General features: G+C 40.0%; 1 protein-coding gene across 9 annotated transcripts in view; it reads left to right on the plus strand.

Annotated features, from left to right (window-relative positions):
- ATM (Serine/Threonine-kinase ATM-like protein) overlaps positions 1 to 23172 on the plus strand; it is a 427822-nt gene that overhangs the window by 183617 nt on the left and 221033 nt on the right. For all 9 annotated transcript variants that reach the window (XR_016362919.1, XR_016362920.1, XR_016362921.1 and 6 more), the window contains exon 32: positions 13732 to 13920. Coding sequence is in view for 6 of the 9 variants with exons in the window: in XM_089822957.1 (XP_089679083.1) it covers positions 13732 to 13920 (189 nt within the window). In the remaining 3 variants the exon portion in view is untranslated. The remainder of the gene's footprint in view (positions 1 to 13731; positions 13921 to 23172) is intronic.

A 23172-nucleotide genomic window follows, 5' to 3' on the forward strand; every position in this document is an offset into this window, starting at 1 on the left:
CATAGCTAATCCATTCAAACTTGCAAACAGGTTTTATTGCTTAATTTTAAGAAGCGCCTTTTATTTAAGAATGTAGGATGACTTCATAAAATGATAAAGATAGGGAAAAAAAGAGTAACTACATTGTCTCTTCTTAAATATAGATAATGGGGTACCAAGCTAAGTGGGTTTGATCCTTAGGGAAATATAATGGCCAAGTGTGCTTGAGTTGGAGTGGTCCTGAGATGGTCAACCTCTTAGGAAGTCATGATGCTTCACTTTTGTGAGCATTACCAAGATGCAATGAATTTAAGGTGGACCATCATGCTCATGAGCGATTGGTTTATGTCAACCATTAAGTTCGGGTCAATGAATTCGACTTAAAAAATGACAGTTGATTCATTATTTAAACATGATAATTTGACATGTTAATATACTTGAGATCCAAGATTACTGAAAGGGGGGGAAGTGGGTGAATCAGTAGTCTATTAGATTCAAAGATTTTACTAAATTATCAATATAGCTCAACCGAAAAAGATCTTAACCACTTAGTCATTCACCAGATGCATTCAATGTTAACTTGTGAAACTATAACTAAAACAACTCATAAAAACATCCACACAAGTAACACAACCACTACTATTTCTCACGTATGAACCCTTGGATAGTGGGAAAAACAATGGTGGATATTAGTACCCACAAATATTTGCACTCTTTTAGAATGCTCTTGTTAAAGGCCTAGCCTTATTAGGAGCTTATAACAATGCCTTGTTAGGATTAGATCCTATTAGGAGTCACCTAGTTAAGGGATTTGTTGCTAGCCTTGTTAGGAGCTTTATCCTATTAGGAGTAACCTCATTGGAGGATCTCTAACTTAAGCTAATTAGCCACCCGGTTAAGGGAATTAATCTTCAAGCCTGTTAAGATACTGCTCATCCTGTTAAGAGTGACCGAGTTAAGGGATTTATTCTTGGAGAAATTGTTAGGAATCGACAAGCAAAGTGATTAGGGTATAGCACTTCTCAATTGGTTGTACAGATCCAATTCAACTCAACTTCTATTTCTACTTACAAGATTTCAACTATTGGCTTGATCGCACACACAATTCATGATCTACACACTTATTACTGCAACATTCTGTCATATAAATACATACTTCAATCTCTAGGGTGGCCAACACCTTAACCAAAACATATTACACTTGAATTTTCCCTCTGGCCTGCCAAAACATTCAGAAAACCCTAATCCATCATTTACTAGATCCATTCATTCACCAAATTGAACTGCACATCGATTCAACAAAGAACATCTGATCTTCTTCACTTTTTCCAATGAACATGCATGATTCAAAGAAATTCGAGCACAACAACCAATGTATGATCAATTCGTTAAAACCTATTGATGTCACATCATTGCCACATCATCACACAACTTTGCATTGGGAAAAATCTACAAGAGTTGATCCAAACATTACCAGTTGAGGATCAAACATAAAGTGTTCCAAGTGTTCTCACACTTTCTCTTGAACATACTTTAATTGGTCCAAAACATGTCTTCTTGTAAACAAAATCATGCATAATCTGAACACTAATGACATAACTGAGTTTGGATCATAAATCTTAAATTACAACTTTTGAATTATCATAGATTTGATAGATCAATCAAATTATTCGTTGTCTGTCACTAATTGTTCAACCCGGTTGCTTTGTCATACTAAAATTCATTGTCAATGACGCAATCATTATTGTGATCTAACTCTAAGACTAAAGCTTTCTCACCTTCTACAGACTCTTCCTTGACAATAAACACACTCGTCCTTGACAACAATAAACACTACTTCCTCGTCATCACTATCCTATGATTCTGCATTAGTCACCCCTTCATCTATCGCAACATAACATTTCTTCTTTCCCATGTCCTTAAATCTTCTTGTCTTATCTATCTCATTAGTATTAGGACATCTATCAACAATGTGGCCAATTTTATTACATCAGAAGCTTTTTAGAGGTAATTTACCTTTATAGTTACTAGTGCCTCTAGGTAATTTCCTTGCAAGTAGAGCTTCAAATTCATCTTCCTTTTTCTCTTCATCGAATAATGAGTTAAGCTCCTAGTGATTACCAACTTCTTTGCCTTTACTTCCTAGAGCCAATGATAAGGAGAATTTGAAAGTTGCTTCAACCATGTGAACACTATTATAGTATTATCATAATGGTTCATTTCAAATGTAGTAAGCTTTCCTGGTTAGTCTATCAATGGAGAATTTATCAAAAGTCCGTAACTCTTGAATTGCAGAAACTCTAATGGCATAAGCAGTTATAAGGTTCTCAACATTTAACTTACCACTTCTTTATCTTCTATGGTTCCACCGGCACTTCTGATTGTAACAACCACTTCTTTCAACCTATGACCATACTGAACAACATTTTCAACTTCTACCATGTTCATGTCATCATATTTTTTCTTTTAAACTATCAACCCTAGCTCATTGAACATGAACATCTCCACCATAGAGTAGCTGAAGCTTTTGCCAAAGATCATGTGTAGTATTAAATCCACAAAAATCAACAAAATCAGTATCAGATAAAGCTTTTACAATGGTATCCAAGGCTTTTATGCTTTCTTTTTCCACCTTCAACTGATCTGCAATACACGTCCTAACAGGTCTGACATATTGGGTCTCAACATGTTTCCAAAACCATAAAATTCTAGGGCACGCACCCAAGGCCCCTATGTTGTCCCATTCCTCTGATATAGATCTCCATTCTATCACACCATATGGATAAATTTTCCTTAGATTTTGGACCTTCTCTCTTAATCATCTTGATCTTTTCCTCAAGTTATTAGGCTTTCCACCAAGAGGACCTAGGCTTTAATACCAATTGTTAATATGCTTAATGTCCAAAGTTATTATGAGAGCTGGGGGAGGGGGGAGGGGGTTGAATTAGTAATGTATTATATTCAAACTTTTTACCAACTTATTAATAAAGATCAACTGAAATAGATCTTAACCACTTAATCATTCACCGCATGCATCCGATGTTAATTTGTGAAACCATGACTAAAGAACTCAAGTAACAAATAGATGCCAATATTTTCATAGGGAAACCCTTGGTCAGAGAGAAAAACTATGGTAGGAATTAGTACACACAAATATTTGCATTCTTGTGAAATGCACCTAGTTAAAGGCCTAGCCCTGTTAGGAGCTTACAATAATGCTTTGTTAGGAGAAGACCCTATTAGGAGTCACTTTGTTAAGGGATTTGCCTTTGGCCTTGTTAGGAGCTTTGCCCTATTAGCAGTAACCTCGTAGGAGCATTTATAACTCAAGCTAATGAGCTACCCGATTAAGGAAATTAATCTTTGGACTTGTTAAGACCCTGCTTTCGCTATTAAGACTGACTTGGTTAAGGTATTTAGATTTGGAGAGCATGTTAGGATATATAAGGAAAGTGATCTAGGTATATCACTTCTCAATTATTTGTACAAATTTAATTCAGCTCAACATTTGCTTCTATTTGCACGAATTGAACTAGTGGCTTGATTGTACACACCATTCATGATGTAGACACTTGCAACCACAATGTTTTGTTATATAAATACATACTTTGACCTCTAGGGTGGCTACAACCTCAACCAAAATGTATTACATTTGAATTTCACCTCAGGCCTATTACAATGTATTAGCAAACCATAATTTGTCATTTACCAAATCCATTCATTCACTAGCTTTGGACCGCGCATTGATTCAACAAAGAACATCTGGGCTTCTATTTTCAAGAATTCAACTACTGGCTTGATCACACACCATTCACAATCTACACAGTTACAACTGCATCATTCTATCATATAAATACATACTTCAAACTTTAGGGCAGCTACTGCCTCAACCAAAATGTATTACATTTGAATTTCACCCGATGCCTACCAAAACATATTACCTAAATCCAAATCCATCATTTACAAGATCCACTCGATCACCAATTTGAATAGCACATCAATTTAACGAGGAACATCTGATCTTCTTTACTTTTTCCAATGGACATGCATGCCTCCAAGAAATTTGATCACAATGATTGATGTCTAACCAATTCATCAAGACTCTTTGATACTACATCATCTCACAACTTTATATTGTGAAGGATATATTGGTGTTGGCACAAATACTATTGGTTGAGGATCAAACACAAACTGCTCTAAGTGTTCTTTGTTTAGCTCATGGCGAACAGGCAAGAAAACATATATTCAATGCAAAATACTATTCATTATCAACTGCTTTTCCGTACATAACAATGATATTTTGAACAATGATAATGATGCCCAAATTCATAAGTGTCCACAATATTTATAATGTTCGAAACGGTGCTAATGAAACGACACAACCATCGCCGCACCAGTAATTGTCTAACTACCTGTTTTGATGGACAACATCATCCCCCCAAAAAAGAAAAGTTGTCTCCAGGCGACTTCAAAATTAACAAAATAGGGTACAACAACATACAACATAGAAAGAATATAAACTAGGGAGGAGTTTGCGTCCCTGAAGAGCTCTACTGTCGGCACAACTCGTACACTTGATCTGTGCGGATGCGTAAATCCTTCTGAGTTTGCGTATTAACCTCCATTGCTTCCTTCAAAAGAAGTGCTGCATCCATAGCCTGGGCCTTAGCTGTTTGTAATTCTTGCTCAGCCACCTGTAGTCTTTGTTCGACCATCTCCTTGTCTCGCAAAAGCGTTGCGCGCTCGGCTGCCCACGTTGCCTGCTGGCTAACCAAGTCAGTAGCTAGCTGCTCTCTAGTCTCCCTCTCAACCATCACAGATCTCTCAGCTGTGATCCTCTTCAATGCCCTGTTCGCCTCTGCACGCCTATGAGCATAATAGACGCCTTTATATAACCCTACTATCTCGTGTGCTAGCTTCTCCATCGGAGTGTTGCATGGTCCCAGCTCAGGCTCTGTGGCCCAATCAACCAACATCTCTGGTGTCTCAACTGTTGGCCATCACCTGTCCTCAAAGCAGGAGTGAAACTGCTTAGGGCAAACCCCTCAAATATAAGCTCAAATCAAATGCAACTCTTTCTTATGAGTCAAAGCCAAGCATGCAACGACGCATCCTTTTTCCATCACAACCCGCAGAGCTCTGAGGTATTCCTTGCATCTATCCTCATCCGACCCATAATCTCTTTTCCCATATCGTCGAGAGTCCACTCCCTGTCGGTATCCATCCCTGGCTCTCCTGTAGTAGCCACGTCCACATCCGGTGACATCTCCTCTTCGGGTGCATCCTCGGACTGTGATACTCCCACTTCTTGTGGCTCTAAAATGGCAGCTAGTCCAGGGGATACCCCTCCATGCCTCGGGGACTGAATGGAAGGACCAACCTCTGTAGGAATGAGTTGGAACTACTGTCATAGGAATGCACTAGCTTTGTCCATCACCTCAATCTTCTCGGGCTAAGTTGGCGTGTATCAGCTGAATGCTCTCATTGGGCTGTGCTGGCTGTACCGGTGAAACTGGTTGGGCTAGTTGGGTGTCAGCCAACAAAGAGGAAGAGACGGTGACCACAGCGTCAGAGCCAATCACATCTAATCGAACTTGAGGTTTAGACTCTAGCGCTGGCAACTCTACTGTCTCTGTGGCTAGCTCTGTTGACTCAACTGAGTCTGACGAAAAACTTTGTGAAGGCATAAATTTTGTTGTGTCCGTCGGTGGAATCACATCTGCCATGGCTGTTCATGGAATAACATCTACTGTGGTCAGCGGTGGAGGCATGACGACTGGTGCATGTCTCTGGCCAAATGGAGGAATGAGTGAAGTGGTGGAAGTCAAGTGCGCTGAAGTTGGCAACTAGGGAAGGGTGAAAAATGTGGACCTGCTGGCCGTCGCGTTGCTACCAACTTCCGCCAAAGTACTTTCTTCTTCGAAATTGGCCCCACTGCTCTCTGTGGTGTCCTCCCTTTCGTTGGTTGTGTTTATGTATGCCTCCAATCCTTGTAATACCTTCTTCTGCCCGGCCACAGTTCCACCTGTGTCTAAATGTCTCCAATAGAATATTGGGGGTTCTCCTGGCGCCAACTTCCCCCTCAGTGGAACTTAAAAATCGTTAAGTGGAACTTGATGAAAGGCGGCCTCCAAAAACAAGCCTATGGCATGATGCGGCATGAAGAATGCTCGATGCTTGAGTGTCATAAACTCCTCCATCCTGTTGGCGAGAACTGAGGCCCAATCTACACGGTACCATTCATGATGCTGTTCATGAATATAATCTACGGCAAAGCTATATCAGAGGCCCGACTTGCCCCCCGTCAATTTGCTTTTAATTACATCCATGATACACCTCCAGTGGCCCTCTCGAATAAAATCTCTCTACAGTCCTCGGCTCTTGGCACCCTTCACCACAAACTCCATTACCTCTGGTGTGAGGTCGCGACCCACTAATTTCACCCAATACTCTATACGTTCTTGTGACAACTTGCGTTTCTTGGTCTCCACTTTCTGGCCTCCTTGGCGAGGAATGCCAAAAACCCTAGTGAAATCCCGCAGTTTGAAAGAGACTGTCATACAATGCTTCTTATACACAAATGTACTGGTTCTGCTGTTCCTATTGTACAATTCTATCATAGTTCGTAAAATCAATTCAAACAGTCGAATGGAAAATACTGAAAGTTGTATTACCCAATGCACTTGTGCTCGTACCAAAATTTGTTTAATTACCTCTATATCTACAGTTTCTTGCCACCATTTCCGACACTCGTTGCCATTCAGTCCTTCAAACTGGACCGTGAGGTGTGATAAATCAGCCTTCACTTTTTACTTCTTACTATTGGATGCTATTGGCCCTGCAACTTAGATTCTAGAAGCCAACACTCGCATTCTTTTCCATATTTGCTTTCAATTGGTTTTTCCGCTGCTTTCTTTTTCTTGCGGATTCCATAATAATGGTTTCTTGCTTTGTCTTTTAATGTACCCAAAAAGAAACTGTTAGGGTTTCTCTCCCTCTTTTTGTCTTCCGTGGCAATGATTCTCCTGTGGCAATGGTTTCCACGCTGAATGCCTTTGTTGTCTTTCACTTGTCTACGGATATTCTTTTCTTCCCATGGATGACGTGCTTGTAATATGCTCCTTTCCGCCAGAACGTGGCTTCTTTTTTTCCTTCAACACTTATTCTTCTTCTGGCTTCCTTACCGACACCAATACTCTTACCACAGACTGCCCTTCTCCACGGTGGATGCTCTACACTTGGCAGCTCTCTTTATTCCCTTCTCTGCGGCTGCAATTTCCTTTACAACCCTCGGCTTATTACCCGACGAAACTTCTTTCAACAAGTGGCTGAATATAGCGGAACTTCTTTTTAACAACAACTGAATGTGGTGGAAATTCTTTTTTTAAAACTAGCTAAATGTGTAGTTTCTAATGATGTGTAGCGAAACCCTTGCCGCGGGACACAAGTGTTTGCGAGACAACTATCCACGGAACACACCATGTTCGTGGAACACTTTGCGTCTGCGGAACACACTCCAATTTTTTTTATTTTAAAATTATTATTATTATTATTTTTATGTCTACCTAAGCCCGAATTGGCAATTATTTCTTACTTCGCCTCCTTGTCGCTCCTAATAAATTTTAACTTTGATCCATTGATGGCCTCAAGAATCTCGCGCTTGTCCAAGGTCCACAGTTTTATGGATTCATTCTTGCTGACTTCCCTGACTTTATATGGTCCTAGCCACTTAACCTTGAACTTGCCAGGTTTTATCTCATTACAACCGTTGTACCGAAGCACGAGTTGGCCTGGTTGGAACCTCGTCCTTTTAAAATGTTTATCGTGCCACGCTTTCCGACGAGTCTGTGCCACTTATGTTGCCCATTGCGCTGTTAATCTACGTTCATCCAATTTGTTCAATTGGTATAGGCGTTTGTGTAGACTCTCCATATCTCCCAATCTATTGTCAATTGCAATTCTTAGGCTCAGGACCATAAATTCAGCCAGCAGCATTGCTTCTTGACCAAACATCAACTAGAATGGCGTTTGTCCCATTGTGACTTTGAATGTGGTAAGGTAGGCCCATAGCGCTGAAGGTAACTTGTCCTCCTAGTCAGCTTGTTCAACGCCACAGGATTTGTATATGATGCCCACCACAATTTTATTTGTGGCCTCTGCCTGGCCATTGGCTCGTGGATAGTAGGGACTTGACAAGGAATGAATTTTTTTGAATTGTGTTGTCAATAATTTGATCACGTGGTTGACGAAGTGACCTTCTATGTCACTCATTAACTGAATAGGTATACCATACTGGGTGATGATTTGTTTGTACAAGAACTCGGCTGTGTTGATTGCAGAATTATCAGGTAGTGCCCGTGCTTCTACCCACTTTGTTAGATACTTCGTGGCTACCATTATGTATTGGCAATGTTGGGCCCTACTTGGCTTAAGGGAACTAATGAAGTCTAATCCCCAATGTTCAAACAATTCCTGGGCATGGGACGAGTTTAATGGCATGAAGTCCCTCTTGAGTCGAGTCGTTTGCTGGCTCTTTGGCATGTGTCGCAGCTCAGCACCTATTCCCGTGCATTGTTGTAAAGTGTGGGCCCCCATAAGCCGACGAGAAGAACCTTCCATGCTGTTGTGTCAGGTCCCATATGGCCACCTGCTGGCCCTTCATGTGCCTCTCTTAGAACACTTTGCACTTCTTCCTCCATTACACATCGTTGTAGTATTTGATTAGGACCCATCTTATAGAGAAGACCATTTATTAGCTGAAAATTCTAGCTTCTTAGAATTAGTTTACGTCGTTTGCCTAGCAGCATTTCTCTCGAAAATTGGGACGTTGACAGATACTCCCCTATAGACTTGTACCATTCCGGGAGAATGGCGATTCTAAACAAGTGTACATCCGAAAAGTCATCATTGACCCCTTCTGGCAGCTCCCTGGACTTGATTCGGGAGAGTTGGTCAGCAATGACATGACTCTTCCCGGGTCTCACAATGATGGTGAAGGTAAATTCTTGAAGTAGCAACAACCGTCTGGTAATTCTGCCTTGGATGATTGGTGTGTTCACTAGGTACATCAACGCCTAGTGATCGACGTAAAAGGTAAATGGTGTGGCCAATAGGTAATGTCTGAACTTTTGTACCGAGTACAGCATCCCAAGAGCCTCCCTTTCAGTGGTACTATAACTCCTCTTGGCTTTTGATAGTAGCTGACTTGGAAAATACACTGGATGATCAAGACCATGATCACCAGTCTACGCCAGCGTGGCACTGATAGCGAAGTTTGATGCGTCCACGTGGACGTGGAATTCCCTGTCCTAGTTTGGATACGCCAGTATGGGCGCTCCCAACAATCTATTCTTCAATTCTGAAAAGGCAGTCTCCTGCTTGGAAGTCTAGATGCATGGTTCTCCTTTTCGTGTCAACTTGTCCAGGGGCAGAGCTATTCGAGCATAGTTCTTTAGAAATCGTCTGTAATACCCAATGTGTTCGAGAAAGGACTTGACTCCTGATACGTTCGTCGGGGCTTCCATTTCTGCTATCACCCTTACTTTATCCGGGTCAATCTTTAGTCCCGTCTTGCAAACAATATGTCCAAGTAGTTTTCCCTAAGGAACCATGAACCAACATTTCTTTGGATTTAATGCCAGCCTCACCCGTCGACACCTCTCCATACATTCTTCAAGTGCCTTTAAGTGGTTGTCTTGTCCAATGAAAATGGACCAATCATTCAGAATGTGCGGAAGTTGGCTACCGACATTTTTTCGAATATGTGCAAAATGATCTGCTGGAACGTGGCAAGTGTGTTACATATTCCGAAGGGCATTCAATTGTATGCATACACTCCATCCTCCACCACAAAATTAGTCTTTAGTTTGTCTTCCTCAGCAATGGAGATTTGGTTATAGCCAAAAAATCCATCAATGAAAGAATACATCTCGTGTCTGGCCACTTCTTCCAGAATCATGTCGGTGAATGGAATTGGAAAGGGATCTTTTATTGTTACCGCCTTGAGGCACCAGAAGTCCACACATATCCAGATTTGGATCCTATCCTTCTTCATCGATATTACAATTGGTGACACCCATTCGCTTGTTTGAACTTTGAATATTATGCTGGCCCCCAGCATGCGCTGTATTTCCTCATCTACGTAGGTGACGTAGTTTTTGTTCATCCAGTACGGGCGTTTCTGCACAAGAATGGCTTTGAGTAGCAACTGGATGCGGTGGACACACATTTCGGTGGGATTCCCTTTAAATCTTTGTAAGTCCATGCGAATACATCCTTTTATTCTAGAATTTTTTTGAATGCTGCGGCCTTCAAGACTGGGTTCCAATCATCTCGCACAAGTATGTTCCTTGGATTCTCTGCATCTCCATGATTAGTAACTTCTACGGAGGGCTCTTTATATCTTATCTCTTTTCCTTCGAAGCAATGGGTAGGACTCTCATTGATCTCTGCATTTCCCTCTCTGTACTCCATGAACTGTGGTGGAAATACCTCCTCATCTTCGGGTTCTTTGACGCCAAGCATGTATGTATGGAAGAGTTCATAGTCTTCCATCTGCTAATGAAAAAGTCCATTCAGTGAACTCGTCTTGTCTTCGGAACACTCCTCCAACTCTAAAACACCTTCATTGTTCGGATCCATTCTTCCCTGATTTGTCTGGTGCTTTTCGTCTAACTTGGATTCCGACGACGATGCCATCTCTTCACTTACCACTTGAGTTCGGAAATCAATCGCAAACTTCCGCCCTCCAATTTTCATTGACAAGATATTCTTCTTCCAGTTGTGATTTACTTTCGCCGCCACTAGCCATCCTCTGCCGAGAATGGCATCATATCCCTTTTTCTTTAATGGGTTTACTACGAAATCCAGCACAAATGGTTGCATGCCTATAGTTACTTGTTGAGCCACTAAGGTCCCTAGGGGTTTTATCCCCTGTTGGTCGGTGCCGAGTAGATTGAATGTAGACGGCCATAGGGTAGGCTTTTCCAATTTCCTCCACGTCTCCTCAGAAAGAACATTTACCCCGGACCCACCATCCACGATGGTGTCCGTCAGGATGGTTTCGAGAATTCCCATCTCGACTACCACTGGATGATGACTGTTGCTTACTGTCAGCAACGTGGGATTTGTCGTGGACCCTCCTAGCACGGTTGGCTGTCTTTTCATCTCCACCGTGTGTGTGTGGGTATTTAGCAATGCTATCCTTAGTTGCAGTACTACTTGTAAGAGGTCTTGAACTCTGATGGGCACCTCCATTTGTAGGATTTGACTGACCAAGTTGTTTTCTCCCTCTGATTGTCGAGGAACATCATCTTTCGTATCCTTCGCAGCCTTCATTGCTTTCTCTATGTCCTCCCGTGCCTCCTGCAACCTTTGCTTCTCCGTGCAGGGGTCAGTATAGGTGGCTTGTTTAACCTAGTTACGGGTAACAACTAGAACCTTTTCTTTGTCGATGTTGATGAGATTTACTTGTTTCGGGCAATTCGCATCTTTGTGGTCCCTTGGACCACACCATCGACATAATTTTTACGGAGTGTCATTCTTCGGACACTCTCTAGCGAAGTGGCCCCATTGGTTGCATGTCCGACATTCGATAATGGGCCTCCCTTTGGAATCATATTGTATTTGATTTCTATTGTCATTCCCGCCCTGTCCTCCTTGCTGGTTGTTTTGGTAGTCGTCGGATGTGGCAGTATTCTTGCCCTGGGTGTCATTGTTTGTGCCAGACGTGGATGGTTTTTCTTGTGTGAACAATATGTGTTGGCTTCTAGTCCTCATGTTGAATGGACATTCCTTTGTAGAATGCCCTAGGACTCTATAGATATCACAGATTGCCTTCTTGGGACACACTCCCTTTGAATGACCCTTCTCTTTGCAGTCTGTGCACCAGATTTCTCCTTCCTCTGTGTGGCTACTTGTTCCCATCACGGATTTGAATTCCTTGTGCATCTGCTCCAAGTCTTTTTGGAGTGCTTGCACTTTCTTGCTGGGCTCCTCCTTGCTATCGGCATTGCTTCCCTCGTCGGAGGATTCATCGCTCTTAGAAGATGATGAAGATTTACTTCTCCTCTTCTTCTTCTTCTTTGTTGTTTTGCTTTCATTTTCTAGATTTAGGGTATGGTCGTATGCATCGGTGTAGGACGTGGGCAGAACTATTTTCATCTTTCTTCCTAATGCTTCGCAGAGGCCTTCTACAAACCATCGTTTCTTTAGTTCGTCCGTTGGTTGAGTACCCATCCGGCTAAGAAGATCTTTAAGCCTTCGATTGTAGGCTCGAACGATGTCCTTCTTCCCTTGTTTGCAATTTTAGATTTCTGCTACGACCTCGTTATCATCTCGGAGCAATCGGAATTCTGCTTGGAATTCTTTCTTTAGATCATCCCATGTGGAGACCTTTGCCTTGTCCATGTCGGAGAACCAATCCACGACTACTCCCCATAAGCTGGTAGGAAATTGGTTTAGCCATTCATCTACATTCGTGATCACGTTGGCGATCCATATCGTTTCACACGTACGACAATGCCGTATGGGATCTTCCTTCCCATCGCTCGTGAACTTCGGGAGTTTTTGCTTTTGAGACATAGTGCTTCTTGCCCGTTGATTACCACAAGATCGTGTCATTGAACTATTAGAAGTTGATCCTGGTGGGTTACTTTGACCACTGTGCAGTGTCGCCTCAACACTTCCTTTCGCCCCGGTGTCCTCTGTCAGCCTCGCCTCTTCTCCACTTCTTCACAAGTTTACTTGTGTAGTGGTGTGTGTGATAAATGTAGAAATTGCTCCTTTGTCTCCTTAAGCACTGCTAATTGATGCCGTGTTTCCTCGAGCAACTCCTTGTTGCTCTGTCCCCTTCGTTCCAGCGAACTGAGACACTCTTCGTTGGTTCTTGTTAACCCCGCACTACCACCACACTAGGTGATTCCTCCAACTGCCCCTCAGTCCGTTCCCCGGTGAATTGTCTTATCCTTCGACGATGTTCGACTTCGCCACACACAATTTCTAATTTGTCGATTTCTTCCTTCCGATTCCTATTCTTATTCAAATTATTCACCAGTCAAATTATTCACTGTCTGTCACTATCTGTTCAACCTGGTTGCTCTGTCAGACTTAAAACCAACACAACTCTTGACCAACTTGTTTTCAGGTTGCACGATGGTAGACAATCCATTATGAGACATCCCTTAGTCATCCATAGCTGCTACACACCGTAGTTCCTATTGCGTCAACCCATTTCAAGATGATTTTCACTCTGCACATACTAGAACAATGCTCTTAGTATAAAGTCAACCAACAACCTTCAAGTTGACATCAATAACAACACAATAACTGATCAGTTGACCAGTAAACATGCACTGCTAAATGTCTTTCACTCAATCTACATCAGTTATGCCAACATGACATGCTGTGGAAATCATCCGCTTGTCAGTAGTACCACAGTTTTAGTTGACATATTTTGATATTTTCTAAGTAATAATTTGTGTATTGTATATAAAATATCTTGGCTAATTTATGTAGATATCATTCTCTGATGCTGTTTGTTTTAGAATCTCTAGTTGAATATGACAGTATGTGGCTTTCATCAGTTACTCTGAAGTAAAAGGGCAGATTTTGATTGGTATCTGTGACCTTGCATTGTCATATTTGAGGCAACATATCTTTAAGCTTCGATGAACTACTTTGTTTTACGTTATCTCTTCGTCATATGCATTCTTATATACTATAAAATTTACGTTCAATTTTTTTTGGATTCAGGTTGCTTCTGAACATGTGGTACCTCTGGTAAAGCGTCATTTTGCATCTATTTTTGCTGCGTGCTTACCTCTACATTGTGGTAACAAGAAAGGTGATCAGGAGAAGGCTGTAGCTGTTCTCCAGGGCTTCATCCTGCGAGTAACAATGATGTCTGAGGATGAGAGAGATGCTCTGATAAAGAAACAGATGGTGAGTAGTGAAACATTTTCAACCTGTTTCAATGTTGTATGGAACATAATTATTTTGCTAAAAGTGGTGGTGATTATTTTAACTTTTAAACCTTCTTTATTGCAATAATATGATCTGGAGAGATTTCATTTATTTTTTATACTGTTGGATAAAAAGAAATGGAACTCTAGCCCCAAAGTTGAAGCATGGAAACTTGATTTTCCCATGGGTCAGGTTGATCTGTGGAGAAAATCCATAAATCAATGGTATAGAATGTCTCATCTTTTGACAGTTCTTCATTTGCAGCCATGCATTCTAGATTATCTTATCCACCTCAAGAACTCTGAAGTAGAGCTTCAATTTTGTCACCAACTCATCAACCATTTTTTGGAACCCTTTTCTTTAACTCAAGATAATATGTTTAAGGTAAGAGATCAGCAAGCGAGCTAGAATGAATTTGAAACATCTTTGATGCAAATCAATAGAAGAACTGATTCATCTTCGGTTTGGATGCTCAGTTCTGCTATTCTTTCCTATATGGAATGACTTTCTCTGTAGCCAAGTAATCATTGCTATCTTGGTTCTATAATGACATTTTTGTTCCAATTGCAGCTGTTGTACAGTTCTTTTAGTGATTTGAATTATCACTTAGGACCTTATCTCCAGTCTATTTGGCCATGCCTTAGTCATCTTAGAGCCACATTGTTCCTGTGTACCTTTTAAATCTGATTCTATGCTTGCCTTACCCAATTTTGTCTTAATAAGGTTAAACGTATGACTTAAGACTCTTCTTTAGTCCAATGCCCTAAGAAGTACAACTAATCACCGTAATCAATTGAATTATGAATATTTTTAAGATTGATTTGGACAAATTTGCAATGGAAGGAAAGGAGAGTGGACAAAGAAACATTGGTATGTAATTGTTGTTAAAAGCAGTGTTACGAGATTCAAACTCGCCTTTGACTTGAAAAGTCAAAATGGTGCTCAGACTCAGACTTGACATGACTTGACAAGGGCTCAGAAAATCGAAACATGGAATTCAAAGATATTTAAGGATTTAAAGATTTTTTCATGCATCTTTTAGTCAATTAACATCAAATGCCCAATAATTGAAATAAATAGAAGCTATTTAACACACATACGCAATTTTGCATACATCGGATAACTATAAAGCGAATTTTTAAGGAAAAAAACTGAATAACGTAACATAAAGATAAACATAGTGACACTGTCAAATGTCTACAATATTCATGGATTATGAAATCCATGGAATCAAAAGTTCCCATGGAATCAAAAGTTCAAAACATATATCAAAATAACAACTAGAGTGTGGAAAACTAAGGTTCATAGTAGAGCCTATGTTGTCCTACAGATACCCTATGATAAGTCATGGAAGACTCTAGAGCCATCCTCTCTCCCTGTGTTTGAGGCTGAACCTCTGGGGCATCCTCATCCTCATCCTCATCTTCATCCTCATCCTCGTCCTCATCCTCACCCACATAATCCTCATCATCAGACTCAGATCCATCACGCCTAGCCTTAGGGTCCTGCACTCGGTCTCCTTGTGCTCTGGCCTCCTTGACTACCATTGCTATTGCCTCTGCCCCTTGATCCACCTGATCAACCCACTCTACGTCTTTATCACTAAAGAGAGGATCAACAATCTTTGTGTTCCACTCTTCATGTGGATCAATGGTCTCTAATACAAGTGGTGATGTATCAGTGCCCTAGATCTATCTATGGGGATGGCAAAGGCGGAGGTTGTAGCGAACAAAGGCAAGATCGCTCATTTTTTGCACAAACAATGGAAATGCAAGTAAAGGATACTTATAAGGAAGCTTATGTTTGCACAACCAATGGAAATTAGCAAACCGGTTTTTGCTAATTTCTCTCTCAAAACCACAATACTCTTCTCTAACTCTTTTCTCTCTATCACAAGCTTTAGCAAAGGATGGAATGACCTTTTTAGGTCAAAATAGATGTTATACAAGGTACAAACAATTTAGTTAACCCTTTTTTGTGTTGCTCTTTGTGAGTCCTGCTGTTGATGAGAATCCAAAGCTAGGGAGTCTATGAGTCAAGATAGTCCCTTCCATTATGACTCTGCCAAGACTCTATTGAGTTTGAGGCCAGAGGTAATTTGCCTCGTTTTGATGGACTCTGGCTTGGACTCAGAGAGTGTGCTTTAACTTGCAAAGTCCCAAAATTATGGTTAAAAGAGAGTTCTTGTGTCCAATGACACTTTGTCAATGTTTGAATTGGGAGGAGAGTAGAAAAGGGGAAAACCATCATACAAGAGATAGACTATACAATATGGCTATGCAAAATTAGACAATAAAAGATAATAGACAAAGTTGGCTTCAGATAAAATGTTAAGATGAGATTTATCATTTGACATTTGACTTTCAATGGACAGTAAAGTGAAAGGGAGACTAATGATAGTAATAATAAACTCCATGGTGTCCAAACAATGACAGCCAATTTTTGTTTTATTGGGTATACAAAAAATCATTGACGATTTCTATGTAGTAGGAATGGGTAAAATAAGTATGGTTTTAGGGGTACAATGGTTCCGTTCCCTTTGAGAATTCCCACATAATATGAGAACCGTCGAGGTGAAATTCTATCATGATGACAAGAAGATTGTACTTTGTGGTATGACAAATGATACCTACTTTCTCAAAAACTAAGGACATGGAGAGTGTCTTAAAAGGAAAAATGAAGTGAAAAACTAATGGTTATATTAGGGGTATATCTACATCGAATAATAAGCTATCTTCATAAAGATATTTAGCTAGTTGTAGACAAGCAACTAATGGATTATTTTGACCGATTTCAAGTATATTATATTTTTGAGAATCTTGTAGTGAAATCCAAGATTTTTTGTGCATAGTTGGACCAACAAGAGGATTGGGTGGAACTAGAGAAGGGATAACTATAGTGGTGAATTTCACTTATCGTGGACCCTAGATTTGGTTAAACAAATTGCACTTTTGGGGTTGCCAACACTTTATAAAAATTGGTCCTATGCTTAGACCAATCGCCAATGATGAAACATAATTATTTTTATTTTTGTAATGACTCTGCCAATGGAATTTAATCTTTCAACACAGTAAATGAATATTTTTGCCTACAATTTTCCCCAGGATTGCCTTATTTGATGGACACTTTTGCCAATTTGTGGCAAATCTTTTAGTTAGGTTATATGTTAAGTACACATACTTGACATGTGTCTCTATTTCAGAGACATTCCAAGTAAGTTTTATTCCTTTTAATCTTTGGCCCAAAATAGATTGATTGAGGACAGGTGTCATTATTTCGGAGACTCTCTAAAACTTGTTGTCCTTTAAATTTTTTGCTTGAAATAGGACTTATACCATTGATTTAGGGTCATCTATCAGTTATTGAAAGGGTTGTGTTTTAGGTGATATAAAACTATGGTTTCTAGTTATTTGTACTTGTAGTTGCAAGTTTATTCAATAATTAAAGATTCGCCAGGGTTTTACATAATTTTCATACAATGGACACAAAATCACCAATAGAAATTAATTTTTTGCCCCTAAAATAATGTTGGAATCACCATAATTTTATACTTTTTTCCAAAAGGGGGTTTCTTAAAGTTATCCCTGAACTAGAGTATAAAATTAATATGTATTCCTTTTTAGGCAGTTCACTTTGTGAGCTAGATATATAGAGATATCTTATCCCATCTACTACGAGATCATAGAGAGGTTTTACTTCATGTTCAGAGAAAGCAAATCCTTGCCAACATTTTTCAAATACACTTATCAGTGGTGCCTTGAGCTTTACCTCTTGGTGACCACGCAGCTTCGTGAACACACTTTGCAGCTCCTATTCCTCAAATCAGCTTATCACTGCCTTTTTCTTGTCTATGTCTCCTGCTTAGGGTGTGAAGCGGCCACCCAATACTCCTATCTCTCGCCACACCAGAGCTGTGAGACCGTGCAATGCACTCATTTGATACTGATACTCCATCTCTAGCGATACTTTGAGATGGATTGGGACTCTTGGTCGCCCCATACTGTACCCTTTAGTGCTGGACTTCTTCCCCCCAAGGAGGGACTTCAAGCTCTTTCCTTGGCAGTTCTCTTTCATTTTCTTGCTTGCTCTTTCTTGGACTCTTGTTATTGGTTGTTTCCTTGTTGTAGGCTTTAAGTCCTTTAGACCCTTTTGGTGGTTTCTTGTTGGACATTAATAATTTGATCTTATCTTATGATAATTCATTTCTTGAGCCAAATATAGATATTGTATGATAGTCCTCTTTTTGAAGTAGAGATCCAGGATAATCATATTGAGAAGGATGTTCATGAGAAAGGGAAAGGTGCCTCACCAAATTGTGATGATTGTTTGAGCTCATTGGTATAGTGCAGACCAGCAATTGATGGTAAGCCATTTGATCTTCTTCTAGATTATGATCTTTTTCATTTAGGGATTAGTTTTTGCTTGATGGGATAGTGGCATTGCTCTCCTTTTGTATTGATTCTAATTTTGTTTGATCTCTTGACATTGGTTATTGTAAGTAGCTGAATTGATATGGCTTTGATAGTATATTTTGGAGGAAATTTATTTATAGGTATACAACTTCTTGTGTGCTAGATTGATGTAGCCTGAGCATTGGTAAAAGTTCGGGCGTCCTTTGTTTCGATTTGCTGGTGTGTCGTGGTGATTGGGTTGATTAGGCTGGACGCTCGTATGTTTTTAGTGGTGGCTCTCTCATTTGGGGTCTATTATTCTGCTATTATTTTCCTTCGACTGTTCTCTCTCTCCCTCTCTCTCCCTCTCTCTCCCCATGATTGTTCCGGCCCTCATTTATCCTCCATAGTTGATTTGTTCCAGCCTCCTCCGTAGCTGATTTCTTCCGGGGTCTTGTCTTGTCTCGTCTCCTCTTCTTATCCTTTTTGTTCTCTGTGTGCGACCTGCATCTCTTTCACATTGCTGGAGGGTAAGATTTTGACTATCTCAGGGTCTAGTTATAGTTCAAAGATGATTGTTAGTGGAGATGTAGGTTCATCACAAACACAGCCAGTGACCTTCTAGAGGCTCTACGACAGGGTTACTAAGCTGGAAATGGACAATCAAATGCTCAGAGAGCAAATACTTTCATTGATTGAGACAATTATGGTACTCAAACATGCCATAGGCTCGAATACTTTTTAGATGAAAGGTTTTTTTTGATACTTTCACTTTTGAGACTGCAAGCTTAAAATCCCATGTGGAATCAATAATCAAGCAGTTTGATGGGTTAGATACCATCAAAGCACAACAATCTGAAATTGCAGCAAAACACTCTTCTTTGATTTATGAAACTAAACAGAAAGTAAAATCATGGGCCTTTGTTTGCAATACGCGGCTGCTACTGCACCTTTATCGAGTTTGGATAAGATTGTTTAGGGGAAGATAGAGGATAAGCACGAGACGTGTTCGTGAGCTCAATCTGCGAGTCTGTGGTCTCCCTCCCACTTCTGATCCTCTCTCTGCTGGACGTTCTTTCCTTATTGATTAGTTTGGTATTTTCGACATCATATTGGATAAATGCTGGATTGGTCAAGGTGACACCCTTTTCATTGGGTTTCTCACCTTTCTAGACAGGCTTCGTGCTCTTAGAGTGAAGAGCAAGTTCTTCTCTCTCCCCTCTATGATTTTTCTAGATAAAGATCTCACGAAGGCATAGGTAACAGAGCTGAACACGCTCGTGGTCTTGAGGCATAGGCCAGACGTGTTGGGAAATTGGCAGTTATCAGGAATCTTAAAGAAGTCATTCGTGATTCCCCCACGAATGGATGAGAAGCGAGGCAGGTGCCCAAGACCAAATGACGTCACATTAGTAGTTGGACAAGAGGCAGGCCTCCACTTTCTCTCTTCTTGTTAACTGCCAGAATGGTAATGGTTCTTTATGGTCATTGCCAGGTCTCTTCCATGATGCGGTGTGGTCCACTGATGTATTGGTCATCATTGAGACCCATGAGAGTCTTGTGGGTCCACTTCCGAGATATGTAGGCTATCAATGGTTAGCTGTTTTTATTGAGGAGGTTTGTGCTTTTGGTGGGGTCCGTGGCTCTGGAGGTGTTGCTTGTTTGATTAGAGATGATATTTTCAGCTTTAGTTCCGTTGTCCACTTTGACACGTATGCCAGATTTATGTGGGTCCCTATTGACCATAAGAGTCAGTGTTAGATATCTTCGTTGCTATATGTTACTTCCCATCGACTTCTTCGCCTTATGCTATTCATGGTATTGAGGATGGGGAGCCATTTGCTGACCTTTATGAGTGTCTCTCAGTTTGCCGCTTTGGGGGACATTATCATTCTCGGGGATTTCAATGCGCAAACCATAGAACTCTAGATTCCTCTTTATGACCTACGTTCTGATTCAATTTGCTCTTGAGAGATTGATCCGACCTGTTTGGGACTTCAGTGTATTTCTAATGATGTTCTTGGGCCGATTTCCTGCTATGGTCCTCATCTACTCCAGCTTTGCAAGTCCTCTAGACTTGTGATTTGAATGGTCTTTCACGCTTTTTGGGTTCTGCGCTCTTTACCTATTGGCCTCACTATGGGGGTGTGAGCATTGTGGACTATGCCCTCACCTCTCCCTCTTTCATCCCCTCTATTCATAGCTTCACCATCTCATGCCTTCCTCTTGCAGACCACACTCTCCTCAGTATTGCTCTTCGCATTTCTCCTCACTCATTGCCTTCTCTCTAGTCTTCTCACCTCTTGCTTGTCGCTACCCGCACCCTTGCTAGTTTCCGCTTCCTTGATGATGAAAAGTGAGCTCTTTTCCTCTCATCTTAAGAGGCTCCTTATTAGCAATGTACAAATTTCTCCATGGATCTCTTGCATGTTAAATTTAATCTTGATTTTGAAGGGTGCAACTCACTTGTTTCCTCTGTAGTGTCCCCAATTTTGGTGAATTAATTAATTAAATTGATTGTTTTTAAATTGTGGAAATTAAATTCAATATTAAAAGGGTGACTTTAGTTCTAAATACTTCAATTAAAAGTGAGTAAAGTAAAGATATGTTATAAAATTCACTTTATTTAATAGACTTCTCTTTCTTATTGCCTTTATGAAAGAAATTCCGGAAGATTCATTAAATTATTACTAGCACTTGCACCAACAAGAGGTGTTGGTGTAAAGGTTTAGTCGATAGAAAGATATATCTTGTATGATGTCTTAGGTCTAAATAATTGCATTGGAGCAATGATATCTTGAGCTATTTTTAATGTGTATAATTTTTTTTTTAATGAGGTATAGGCTAATAGTATTCCCCTTCCTATTTATCGACAAAAAGCCTTAAAACATGATAAGTAAATTTATTCAGGATTTTGCATAATTTTAATGTGTTGACAAGTAGCTTTATCCAAGATTTTACATAGATTTAAATGTATTCTCAGAGTAAGAAAAAAAAGGGCAAATCCTATTGAAGTAGAATTTCTTAACAAATTGAAAAATTGATTTTAGGTGCCTCAAGTTTTTTCCAACTAGAACATTTGGTGATCATGAGAATAACTTCACAATCACCTCACCTTATCTTTGAGAGTCTGTAGGTTTTATGTTAATTTGACTGCTGCTAAAGAAATAATATAGTGTGACAATAATTATAATCTAAAACCTAAAATATGTCAATATAGAAAATAAAATGTGATAAATAATACAAAATTGTTAATGTTAGTAAATTCTACCACGTCTATAATAATAATAGTACTATTAATCATTGCAAATCAGTCTTAACGGATTTTGAATTATTACAAGGAAAAGCTAAGCTGTTGGGGGCAGGTCTATGGTAAATTGCCCGGCAAAAATATAAGTTTCATATAACCCAATTCATTTTCAGAAGGTAGGGGATGCGAGCGATCAGAAGGCTGTAACAAACAAAGACAGCGAACAATATATTGCCCAATAAGCAGCGAAGCAACATACAATAAATCAGTAAATAAGATCACAAACTCAATGTTAAAAGGAAAGGGCGCAGTGATCAGCAGCATACAAAATGCAGGGAAAGACAAGAATAAAGTCAAAGGTTCCATGCTAAGACATTAGGAGGCAGCAGAAGTTATAATAAACTATCTCAGCGACTTCTAAGAAATAATTTTCTGTACATTGTATATAGCAGAGGAAAAAGATATAGTAAGAGGATAAGAGTTATAACAAGATCCGGCAAATAAAAATTACCGCATGAGCAATTTAAAGGTAGGTGGTAAATTGTAATAGAAGAAAGCAATACGGATGTGGTATTGGTAGATATGATCCAAAAGGAGGACTTGGTGAATGTAAAAAGCACTCCTCTCCCATCTGCGACACACAATAGGCAATTACTTACCAATTTTGCGCAGATAGACATCATCTCTGGTTGTGAAGAAAGGAGATTTGACAAGGCCGTTTAAATCACATTCTTAAAAACATAAAAGATTCTGAAAGCTCATCAGATACATTCTCTCTCATCATTGACCTGCCAGTAACTTTTATTTTGTCGCATTTTAACCTTTGTCACTTTCACCATTTTCTACCAGAGACAGTTATATTATCTGTTGGATTTCCTTTTTATAAATAGTGTCCAAGGGATCAGAATGGCAGGTGCATATCACAATGTCTATGTACTTTTGTTATTTTAGTTGGGCACTGTAATTTTTAAATTACACAATCTCTTTTTATTTTCAGTATTTTTGCAATTTCTTTATATATTTGTGTAATTTCACAAGATTTTGCAGGTTAATTTCACATGCTCCCTGCTTAGTACTAATGAATTGAAAATAGTGCATATGTAAGAAAAAAACAAAAATGAATTGCACGAACTCTGACATGCAAACTAGGCGGCTAGGGCAAAATTTGACAAACAATGTTTTATGTTTTGGCGCACAAAATATGCCCTCCCCTTTTACTGCAAATCGACTCCAGACTTGGTTCCTTGCAGTCTTTTTGAACCAGCGAAGAATGAATCTGAGGTTGAGAGTTGGATGACTTTAAAATCCTATGTTCCCCCGAGTTTTCGGGATGTGGATGGCAGGATGGGTTTCTGGGATGACAATTTTTTTGCTGATTGAGGGGGTGGGGTTGGGGGGAACAGGGACGACTATATAAATATAGGGAAAATATAAAATATTGTAATGTCCCCATTTTTGTCAGTATCAGAGTTTCGGGGATTAGCCTATTATTGTGATTCTCGTAGGCTAATTATCGTGGATAGAGGGTCTTTTGAGGCAGTGGCTTGGCTTGAGAGGGTCATATCTTCTCCACAATTGAATAAGCTACAT

Source organism: Cupressus sempervirens, chromosome 3 (assembly GCF_028749045.1).
Source record: "Cupressus sempervirens isolate cs-2001-9-10 chromosome 3, ASM2874904v1, whole genome shotgun sequence".
Taxonomy (NCBI): Eukaryota; Viridiplantae; Streptophyta; class Pinopsida; order Cupressales; family Cupressaceae; genus Cupressus; species Cupressus sempervirens.